General features: G+C 34.1%; 1 protein-coding gene across 22 annotated transcripts in view; it reads right to left on the reverse strand.

Annotated features, from left to right (window-relative positions):
* Positions 1–12,109, reverse strand: part of LOC135201636 (phosphatidylinositol-binding clathrin assembly protein LAP-like) — a 485,987-nt gene that overhangs the window by 182,782 nt on the left and 291,096 nt on the right. For 19 of the 22 annotated variants that reach the window (XM_064230718.1, XM_064230715.1, XM_064230716.1 and 16 more), the window contains one exon: positions 2,414–2,440. The exons of the other annotated variants lie outside the window; for them this stretch is intronic. In XM_064230718.1, the coding sequence (XP_064086788.1) occupies positions 2,414–2,440 (27 nt within the window). The remainder of the gene's footprint in view (positions 1–2,413; positions 2,441–12,109) is intronic. 22 annotated transcript variants of the gene reach the window in all.

Genomic DNA, 12,109 nt, shown 5'->3' on the forward strand with positions numbered 1-12,109 from the left:
ACAAAACCTTACTTTGAATGCTTTGGGTGTTTATTGAAAACAATGTAAACTGCATTTTTACTGTGTTTTTCATAAAAAAAGAAAAACCTTAAAATATTGTTCACTGTATATACTCTTGTAAGGTTTGATATTTAAAGACCAATTTTATGGCCTAAAATTTTGGAATTGAACATTATCTGTGGGTATAGGCTAGTTTTGTTAGTGATAGAGTTTCGCACTAAGCTAAGCCTAGGCTTTGGATTTCCCGATAACAGGCAATAAACACAAATGTTGTTTTACTTAATTGAGAATCTTTTATCATTGTTATGTTGTTTCTATGTTGGAAAAGTGTAAACTTTAGGGACTAGGCTAAGCCTAACAGAAGTTGACAAACTTTTATTTTTGTACAATAACCACGACAATAAATATAAATGTTGTTTTACTTATCTGAGAATCTTTTATTATTCTTATCTTGTTTTTAATTTATGGCTGTTCTAGGCTACTAGAAGTGCAACCTTCATTTCCCAAAGTACTATAAGCCACCATTTGTATTTTGTCAGCTGATAACTCTTCATTTATGATTCACAAAGAATCATGTATTTTTTATTCTATTGGTAAAATGATGCTGTAAATTGAAAACTTAAATCATGCAATACATTTAATGAAAAAAAAATTGTGAATTAAATATCATAAAGTAGAAAATTAATCAAAGACTGCTGTCATCAAAGCTAGCAATATTTTATAGAATTATTCTTCTGTTATAATGTCATTATGTGTTTCATATAATGACATTATAACTGTCAGTATCTACATTAGGTAAAGATAGATTAAAGAATAGAAATGAATGGTTATTATAATGTTTGGTAGTTTCAGTGGTTTTAGAGAGATAATAAAAATGTATGCTTACTATACTGTGCACTAGTTAAAAGTGGTTGCTTGCTAATCTATCAGCACTCGGTAGTGTTGACAAAAGTATTGTAAACAAAGGAGGTTGTTAGATTGTTTTTCTTTTGTTTATCACTTAATTAATAATTATTTGAAATGAGTACATACTGATTACTTATACATACATTTTACAGGCATATTCTAAGCTTTTAGCTTCTTAGTTTTAGATGTCAGAATCTTAGACTAGGCTACAGTTTTGACTGCTAACATAGCCTAGGCTTAGGTATTGCCAGAATCAATGGAGTAAAAATGGGTTTGAACATTACATGCAGTTGAATATTACTCAAGTATATACAGTATTTTGCCTTATTGAAGTCACATTTCTTCCATGGGATCAGTGTCATAACCCTAGAAAATGCGTCGTAAACCTTGAAGAAATTTCTAATGAATATAATTGAAAAGTGGCACAAACTCGGAACGTTGTAAGCTGAACCTGTCGTAAACCGGGGACTGACTGTAACAACATTTTCTCTGATTCACTGTTTAAAATGGAAAAACTTACTTCACTAACAACAAATATGACACGCACAGCAAAGCCAGTCTTGTTTGTACCATAGCTTACAGAATCTTCGAAAGAGTGGACACATTATAAAATTTTTATTCAAGTGACAGATTCAAAACTTAACTTTTATGAAACTTCAACAACTGAAATAACTATAAAGCACTAAAAAGTGCATACCTTTGCCAATTACAAAGGAACATCTTGCTGTCCTGACTCACATTAAACTTAAAAGTACTGTACATGGTTTTTATGGCGCACACTCAGTTGAAATTCATCGCAAGCTTGACATTTTTGTAGAAATTAGAAAAGATGCTCAGTTTCTCAATGTTAACAAAACTATGACCTTTAATTCCAGCCACATCCACCTCTATCAAAAAACCCAACTTACTCTATCTAACCACAGCTCTCCACCATCCATAAAGTTTCTTTCAAATCCATGAATTTGCTTTCAAATCCACATCTTGACCTAAATCTATTCTAAACTTTGAACATCTTTGCCTCAGCGTACCCCTTTGAAATATTTCTTAAAACCATAGATAACTGATACCTTGTTGACAGATGGACACAAGTGAATATAGTACCTCAGTCCTACTTTGCTGATGAAGATAATAAATATCAACACGGTCGTCACAAAAGAATATCTATAATACATCTTGGTTTTTGACTGGGAATACATTTAGCATAAGATGAGCATAATGCCACAAATTAATTCCAAATAATCAAGTACTGTACTGTACCCGATTTAAAGTATTTACCTCAAGCTACTTAAATTGCATTACCAAGATCCAAACCTGCAAGAGGGTCACACACACACACAGTTATAAAACATAAACCACAGCTAGCAAAGAAACTGCATTACACTAACAAAGATATCTTAGAGGTATAGTACTGTACCAAAACATACTCATAGCTTAGCTTAGATGATGCTGGTTTACTTTCAAATTCCAAAACTATTAAAATGAGCCTCAAAGAATTCAATATTCCTACCTGGCTCAAGGTTGAAGAGGAATGAACCTGGGAAAAAATACATCAGGAAGCTTCTTAATGCTTATTTTTTTCAACAATCTTCAGCCTACACATGAGGATTAGGAATCAGATCCTAAAAGACAACACACAAGATTCAAAACAAAACCACAAAGTACAACTTTTTCACATTACTTTACAATCTGATTCAACTTCAAAAGTAAAGTATCTCTTACCAACAGCATTAAACGAAACCTTTAACAATGATAAAATATCTGATTAATCTAGTTCTAAATATCACAAGTGAGTCTATTCTTGAAGTTCACTACTTGAAACAACAATAATTTCACTAATATAATAAAAATCACACCTTCAAAATGGGGGTGAAAACAATCTTGATCTGTGTGAAATGTAGCAGCAGCAAAGGCTTACATCAATTTATCCACATATAAAAACTGAAACTTACAAGCTTCACCAAATGAAACTGCAAGTCTGTGTGTGTATGTGTGTGTGAAAATGATTTCCACAAATAGCTAGTATTCAGTGTCTTATCACAGCTGTTTATAGTTACCTTGTCATTCTACCAAAAGTGTTTTGCCTAAAGACGGACAAGAGATAGTATACCTGTATGCTATTAGATCCTGTGAACACTTTTTTAAAAGGTCAACAACATAATTGGCTTCAATCTAAAACATTTCATTTTATATTATATATAACAAACTCCATCATTTCTCCTATTCTGAAGACAGATGGTAATAAACTTAACCAATAAGGTTTTGGTAATTGAGACTGCTCTTTAGTACCTACCTTCTCCTCATAATGAAATTTCCATTAAAGAATAAATGCAATAAAAGTACATGTAAATTCAGGGCTGACAAACAATGACTTTTGTTTCTAAAAAAAAAAAAAAATACAAAAAAATATTGGACAATCAAAAACTAAGAAGTGGATACAGAGTGCACATTTGTATAATGATGATATTTTAAGTACAGTACAAGAGTTCAATCATTTAAATCTAATTATTATTTTCTTGCACAAACTTCAGGAATAAAATTGTTTTCTCATTCCATTAATACAAACCTTCAATAAAATTTCTTCAAAATCCACTGTATTAATTATTTAGATATATCTTAAAAACCATACTTTTAAAAAATGAGTAAAAAATTTCCATACAAACCTAGCCTTCATATTTGATTTGCCCACACCCATAGCTTTCACAAATCCTGGACACTCCATTCCTGACTGAAATGATGGTAGATAGCTACATAACAGTTCTACTTACTGTGCAGACTAAGATATAGCTATTAGTAATCAACAGGAATGGGAGGCAGGGTACTTGATGGACATTACAGGTTGTATTGCAAAAAGTTTTATTTTGGTTTCACTACTAGCCCATCATTAAGTGGGATGAACAAGATGATTAAAATAAAAGATCTGATTAAATGTTCATGGGAGTAAGATAAATGCACTCAAAGTTGCAAAGTGACCAGAGAAGTGCACTGTACAGTTGAAGCATAAGCGTTAAAGTGAGGTCATTGGTTGTATAGCTATTCAAAAAATGTTAAGAGCACAACTTGAATGATTACAAATCGCCAACACCTGTCTGCCATCAGCAAAAACGAGTTGACTTCAGAATCCCCCTCAGAACATAAGGAGATTCTGCTCGAGTGGAAAAGTATGAAGCTATGTAGCATAGCTGTCTTGTTACTCTACTGTTCACATTTAAGATGATTTGCCTGAACACAAGCAGAGGTCTCTCTTAGTAGTCTCTTGTGGATGCATGTAGAGGGTTGCAGTTTGAACTGTTTTCTAAATAATGAGAGATTCTAAGGTTTTTAGCTGCATTTGTATTCTTGTAAGATGACAAGTTGTGTAGGCCCAGACTAAAAACCTCCAGCCTGTATGAGGGGATGTTGCTTGTCAACCAGAGAATCATTCTCAGTAGGTAATGTGTCTACAGAGGTTAACCACTTGGACAGGAACATAAACCTCTGCACGTTTTGGATTTTGCATTGGTGGGAAGTCTACTTCTGTGGCTACCAGGGACCCTAAAAACAAAATTATTTCTCTTCAAGTTCTTGATGTACGAGACTTCAGCACCATGTTGGGGTATTCCTGAAATGTCTCCAAAGTAATGCAAGAGGACTGTCCTATATTTCTTCAATGATTCCTAATAAACCAAGTAAATAAAAAAAAAGTGGAATCGAAAACATGAATCTGTTAAGAGGGATGTTACTCTCTGGCATACTGGGATCAATGCAGCTAAGTAATATGCCAGTAAATCTATAGGTTTCCATAACATCCAGTCATAGATTAGTATTACAGTCCAATCTCTTAAATCCAGAAATCTCGGGACCAGGCCACTGCCAGAATATAGAATAGTACATCCCTAAAAAATGAATCCTCTGGGTAAACAGTCTTGCAAGGTAATTCCACATACAATTAGCCTAGTTTCCAACTTAGCCTACAACAAGGATACATTCTGACACTAGCTTATATAATTTTATTACCCATATGTTTTAACTTCACCATTCTATGATACTATACTGTATAATTTTCTTTAAAATAGTGTACTTTATTTTCTTTAAAATAGTGTACTTTATTTTCTTTAAAATACGTAGTGTACTTTATCTCCCGAGTTTGCCTAATCTTAAGTCAACTACAGTACTAAACTCCTCAGAATCTGTACATTATTATCAGTGACTTTCATATCCTAAATTTTGTATCTTCATAATTATCGCTATTAGTTTCTTCATCATTTATTTTTATTGTAGAAGATAGTGAGATGTAAAAGAAATGAATGAATTTCAGCGATCACAGTGCATTTACATGTCACTGTCAAAATGTAAACAAACCACAGCGCCATCTATTGAGGAAAATGAACACTAAACTATTTGCTAATGAAATAAACATTTTCTAGCATAGATAAAGATTGATCCTTGCGCTTCTTACCTCTAGCATCATATGATCTCATGGGTGGCATATTGAATAGGTAAATACACAGTTACATAAAAAAAATTATCAAATCTGTATCATCTATGTCTCAAGCACACACACAGTAAGTAATTTATGCACTGCCAAATATCTCATTGTTTTTATTAAAAATTTTGACTTGGTAGAGCCTTCTCAAGTAGAATATTTAAAAAATATATTTATTCCTTTCAGGTTAAGACATATTTGAAGTCACATATTTTCATTACTAAAAGCTGTTTTCATAAAAATGAAGTTTTTATAATAAAATAAGATTTTATGTATACTTACCAAGTACGTAGTTACATAGCTATAGTTTCTAAAACCGTCAGCAGCTAGAAATTTTTGAAATTTGCGGTTGTGCTAAGTTTGCTTTGGTCACGTGATATTCCCCGCCCACTATCGGGGGTGTGAGGAACCAACACCGCACGAAAATCAGTTGTTTATGCCCTACTATACATGTGAGGGAGGAGGGTGGGCTTTGATCATGTAACTACTTGGTAAGTATGTATAAAATCTTATTTTATTGTAAAAAAGTCATTTTTATGCATGTATGCAACTTACCAAGTAGTTACATATCTGAATCCCACATTGTAAGTGATGGGATCCATGGATGTGCACATATCTTTTAAAAATTAATGAATATAAAATATGTACTTAAGTGTAGCATCCATGCAAATGCTTGTTGGTTCCTTAGCTGTTAAGAGAGCTGAACAGATGATTACTGCCTCTGGAAGTTGCCTCTGGAAGTCGCTCGTCTTAACTTAGGGGCATGGCAGTATAGCCAGGGTTCGTCCTCTAAAAAGTGGGACCCATGCAGCTTAGGAATGTCTGTGGCTAGCATGGTCAACCAAAGGATGTCCCTGCCCAGGGCACAGTACCATATATAATATTATGTTACCACAGTAAAAACATATCACCTTCACAATAACCATAAAATTCATATACACTTGACTGAAGGGTACTCCTAGAACATCAATAGTACCTCCAGGCTCCCCTTAAAACTCAACAACCTTATTTAAGGCGAAGACACAGGCTAGGAAGGTATGACATCCTACACACCCTTACAGAATGCTGTGCCAGCTGCTAAATACAGACCCAGGGTACTGCAATTTTCATAGACTGTTTCAATTTCTCTCAGGTAATGAGAGGCGAACACTCATTTGCATTTCCAATGTGTTGCTTGTATAATCGAGTCCAAAGAGAGGTTGTGTTTAAGCAAGAGGGATGTTGCCACTTCTCTCACCTCGTGAACTTTCACTTTACGTTTATTAAGATCTGTTTCTTTCACTTGGGAATGAGCTTCCACAATGACACTACGTAAGAAAAATGCCCTCTGGCAAGAAGGATTCCTTCTGAACACCATAAATGACTGGACGGGCCCCTAATTTTCTGTCCTTTGTAAATAACATTTCAGAGCTCTGACTGAGCAGAGAAACCTCTCGTCTTCTTACGCCGACGGGGTATAATAAAAATTGTCTCCCATATGCCGGGAGGGTCTCGGAGTGAGCACCGAAGCGGAAAAAATATTTTTTTTTTTAAATCACAGCTCGCTTAATTTTCAAGACTAAGAGTTCACTTTTGGCTCCATTTTTTGTCATTACCTGAAGTTTAGTATGCAACCATCAGAAATGAAAAAAATATAATTATCATATATATAAATAATGCGATATTTGATAGCACAAAAACGAAATTTCATATATAATTGTATTCAAATCGCGCTGTGAGCAAAACGGTTAAAGCTAACAAGTTAATTTTTTTTCGTTGTATTGTAAACTAAATTGTGATCATTTTGGTATATAACACATTATAAAACGATCAAAGCAACACAGAGAAAATATTATTATAAAACTATGCATGAATTCGTAACACGCAGACGTAAAAAAAATTTTTTTCTCAAAAATTCACCATAAATCTAAATATTGTTCTAGACTTCCAATTTGTTTCAAAATAAAGACAAATGATTGAATATTACTATACTGTAAGAGTTTTAGCTTGTAATTGCAGTTTTCGACCATTTCAGACAAGTTAAATTTGACCGAAGGTCAAAATTTTTATATATTTTTTTTTTATATGCAAATATTTCAAAAATGAGAAAAGCTACAACCTTCAATAATTTTTTGTTTTATTCTATATAAAATTGCACACATTTTCATATATAAAACTTTATGAAACACCTAATATGAAATGGAGCAAATATTAGGAGAATGCGACGTACGCATTTCAGAGATTTGGGGCGTAGAATCCGCGCGCAGAGGAAGGAAAGTTTTTAAAAATTCACCATACATCTAAATATTGTGCTCAAGACTTCGAATTTGTTTCAAAATGAAGATAAATGACTGAATATTGCTAGACTGTAAGAGTTTTAGCTTACAATTGCGTTTTTTGACCATTTCAGTAGAGTTAAAGTTGACCAAATGTGGTTTTTTTCTATTTATCGTGATTTATATGAAAATATTTCAAAAATGAGAAAAGCTACAACCTTCGATTATTTTTCGTTGTACTATTCTACATGAAATTGCGCACATTTTCATATATAAAACTTTAAGTAACAGCTAATTTAACTCTTCCATATCCGCTTAGTTTTGAGCACTCTGTCCCCAGATATCCGAGGTATCTGGGAGCGCTCGACAGGGCGAAAAAATAATTATTTCGAAAATTCAGCAAAAATATAAATCTTAGGCCAACAAAGTTCATTTTCTGTCCTTTTTTTCTAAATGTTAGTATTTTATGGTGGAATAGTCAGAATATGAATCCCAGCTCTCTAAATACAAAAAAATTTGTTAACAAAAAAAAATTTTTTTACTTTTTTTTAGATTTTCGTTCGTAACCCAAAAACTATGAAAATCAGGGGAATGAATTATTTTTAATGAGAAAGTCAAGAAAATTCTCTAAATATCGACATTTAATCAATGCAAAACGAATAAGTCCAGCAGGTGAAAAAATTGATAGAAAAGAGGGTAAGAAACAGAGCGCAGTACAGGGATTTGATCATGCGCAGTACAGAAACTACTTTGCTGGCGTATTGATACCAGAGATACACGGTCCAAGGTATGATCTAGCCTATGGAAATCGCTACTTGTCCGAAAAAAAAAAAAAAAAAAATGCCCCTACCACACGCACGAAAAATTTCGGTAAATTTTACGTACCGCTGTCAGTTGGACATGAAAGGGTTAAAATGGTGCAAACATTACGACAATCGGACGAAAATATTTCTGATTTTTTTCGGAAGAGTTACCGCGTGGATGTAAGGAAAAAAAATTTTTTTTTTTTTTCATAAATTCACTATAAATACAAATATTGTGTTAGAGACTTCCAATTTGTTGCAAAATGAAGGTAAATGATTGAATATTACTAGAATATAAGAGTTTTAGCTTACAATTGCGTTTTTCGACCATTTCGGTAGAGTCAAAGTTGACCGAAGGTTGAAATTTTGGCACTTATCGTTATTTATATAAAAATATTTCAAAAATGATGAAAGCTACAACCATGGGTTGTTTTTAGTTGTATTCTACATGAAATTGCGCACATTTCCATATATAAAATTTTATGTATCGACTAATTTAAAATGGTACAAACATTACAACAATCGCACGAAAAAATTTATCGGAAGAGTTACCGCGCGGACGTAAGGAAAAAGTTTTTTACATAAATTCACCATAAATAGAAATATTGTGCTAGAGACTTCCAATTTGTTGCAAAATGAAGGTAAATGATTGAATATTACTAGAATATAAGAGTTTTATATTACAATTGCGTTTTTCGACCATTTCGGTAGAGTCAAAGTTGAACGAAAGTTGAAATTTTGGCACTTATTGTTATTTATAAGAAAATATTTCAAAACTACTAAGAGCTACAATCATGAGTATTTTTTTGTTGTTGTACTCTACATGAAATTGCACACATTTTCATATATAATACTCCATGTAACGGCTAATTTAAAATGGTGCAAAAATTATTTCAAAGTGACGAAATAATTTCTGATATGTCACTGATACTTTTTAGTGCAATAAGAAAGAAATTAGCGCTTGCGCGCCTGCGTAACGATTGTAAACAAAACAACCCCTTGATCCGTGAGCTCCCAGCATCCCCCAAGGCGCATGATTCAAAAGTTTTTGCCTGGTAGGCCTATAAGTATTTTTCCGCGAATTTTAAAAAACTTTTTTTATCGTCGTACCATACGTCCAATCGGCACCCAACAAACAATTTATGTCGATGTTTAATGCGTCCAATCAGCGTGAGAGGGTTAAGTTCGTCAGGTTTTAAATACTGAAAGAACGAGGCCATGGTTTGGACGCAGTCTCATTTTTCACTTAAAACCCCACGGTTAATGTGCAATACCACATTACCCTGTGCATATCTTATTCTATTGTCTATGGCATTTACCTCACTCACTCTTTTAGCTGTAGACAGGACTACTAGAAATAGGGTCTTTCTCATCAAATCTCTCAAATATGCTCTTTGCATGGCACATGGGGCTTCCGACAGCCATTTAAGTACTACATCTAGGTACCAAGATAATATATTCGAACCTTTGGGCTTTTCTATATCAAAGAATTTAATGAGATCTGAAAGATCTTTATTCGTCAATACCTCCAATCCTCTGTGTTTGAAAACTCATCCCAACATTGCCTTATAACCTTTGATAGTCCCAGTAGACAGATTCCATTCTGTCCTCAGATATAATAGGAAATCTGCTATTTCCGTTATACAGTGGTACCTCGACATATGAAAGTCCCACCTTACGAAAAATCCAAGTTACGAAAGCAAATACGAAGATTTTTTTGGCTCTACATACAAAAATAGTTCAGGTTACGAAAAGTTGTTGCTGTAAAGTCCCGAGATTCGCCCGGACCACCGAGAACAATTTCAAATCTCCCGTGCCGCAACTGAGTAGACTCGCCACCATCCTCCCGCTCTCCCATTGGTTCCTGATGCTAGTCACCGCCATAAGATCCTGCTCTCCTATTGGTCAGCATCTACCCCATGTGCTCTATGTATTCTATTGGTAAAAGGATGCTGTAAATTGAAAAACTTATTCATGCAATACATTTAATAAATAACATTAGGTAAAGATAGAATAAAGAATAGAAATTAATGGTTATTATACTGTTTGGCAGTTTCAGTAGTGGAAGAGAGATAATGAAAATTTATGATTACATACTGTACTGTGTGCTAGGTAAAAGTGGTTGCTTGGCGATCGTTCGCTACTCATATAATGTGAACGTAAACAAAAGGTTGGAAGCTTTTTTTTTTTATATACTTAATGGTTACTTAATAATTATTTAAAATGAGTACATGCAATACATTTAACAAAAAAATTGTGAATTAGATATCATAAAATATAAAATAAATCAGACTGCTATCATTGAAGCCAACAAATATTTTCTTCAATTCTTTTTCTGTTTTAATATTATGTGTTTCATTATAGCAGTCAGTAACTCGGTATCTCCATTAGGTAAAGATAGAATAAATAATAGAAATGAATGGTTATTATACCGTTTGGTAGTTTCAGTAGTTGAAGAGAGATAATGAAAATTTATGATTGATTACTAAACTGTGTGCTAGGTAAAAGTGGTTGCTTGGCGATCGTTCGGTACTCGTAGGGCTGAATGTAAACAAAAGGTTGGGAGCTTATTTTGTTTGTTTGTGTACATATTATAGTTAATGATTATAGTTAATGATTAATTAATAATTATTTGAAATAAGTACATACTGATTATTTATATACATTTTATTGGCATATTCTAAGCTTTTAGCTTCTTAAGTTTAGATGTCAGAATCATAGACTAGGCTACAGTAGCAACTGCTAACATAGGCTAGGCTTATTGCTAAGGGACATATGCTTAAGTCCTAATACATGCAGTAAAAATGGGGTTGAACATTACATGCAGTTGAATATTACTCAAGTATGTACAGTATTTTGCCTTTTTGGAGTCATATTTCTTCCGTTGGATCGGCGTCATAACCCTAGAACATGTGTTGAAAACTGGAAATATAATTTACTGGGGTGTTTTTTAGGGCTTGGAATGAATTAGGCAATTTACATGTAAAATGCGGTTCAAGATACGAAAAGCTCAGGTTAGGAAGGCCGCCTCGGAACGGATTAAATTTCGTATGTCGAGGTATCACTGTAGTTGTCTTAGAAGATGAAATGTTATATTCTTTACACCAGGCTCTAAACACAGTCCACTTTGCCTTGTAGACATTACTTGAAGATTCCCTTCTGCATTGAGCGATAGCTCTCGCCGCTCGTTTTGAAAACCCTTTCGCTCATATGAGTTGTTGGACAGTCTGTAAGCAGTTAGGAACAGAGTGGACAATCCTTGATGAAACCTTCTGAAGTGGGGCTGTCCGAGTATATATCTGTTTTCTGAGGAAGTAACCTTGGCCAATCCACCAGTAGGTCTAAAAGATCTGGGATCCATTCCTGCGCTGGCAAGAATGGAGCAACGAGCCATCGAAACGTTGTGGTGCGTTCTGAATTTGGTAACGACTTCTCTCACCTTCTTGAATGGAGGAAAAGTGTACAAGTCCTTGTTTGACCAGTCCATAAGCATTGCATCCGTCGCCCATGCTTTCAGGTCTGGGGCTGGTGAACAGTAAAGGGGGAAACAATGGTTTCTTGCTGTGGCAAACAGATCTATCATAGGTTTTCCCAAGTATCCACAATTTGAGGCATACCCCTATCCATTCTGTGTGAAGGACCTGCTTCCTGTGGCTTAGTTCGTCCACGAATACATTGAGTTT

Source organism: Macrobrachium nipponense, chromosome 28, assembly GCF_015104395.2.
Source record: "Macrobrachium nipponense isolate FS-2020 chromosome 28, ASM1510439v2, whole genome shotgun sequence".
NCBI lineage: Eukaryota > Metazoa > Arthropoda > Malacostraca > Decapoda > Palaemonidae > Macrobrachium > Macrobrachium nipponense.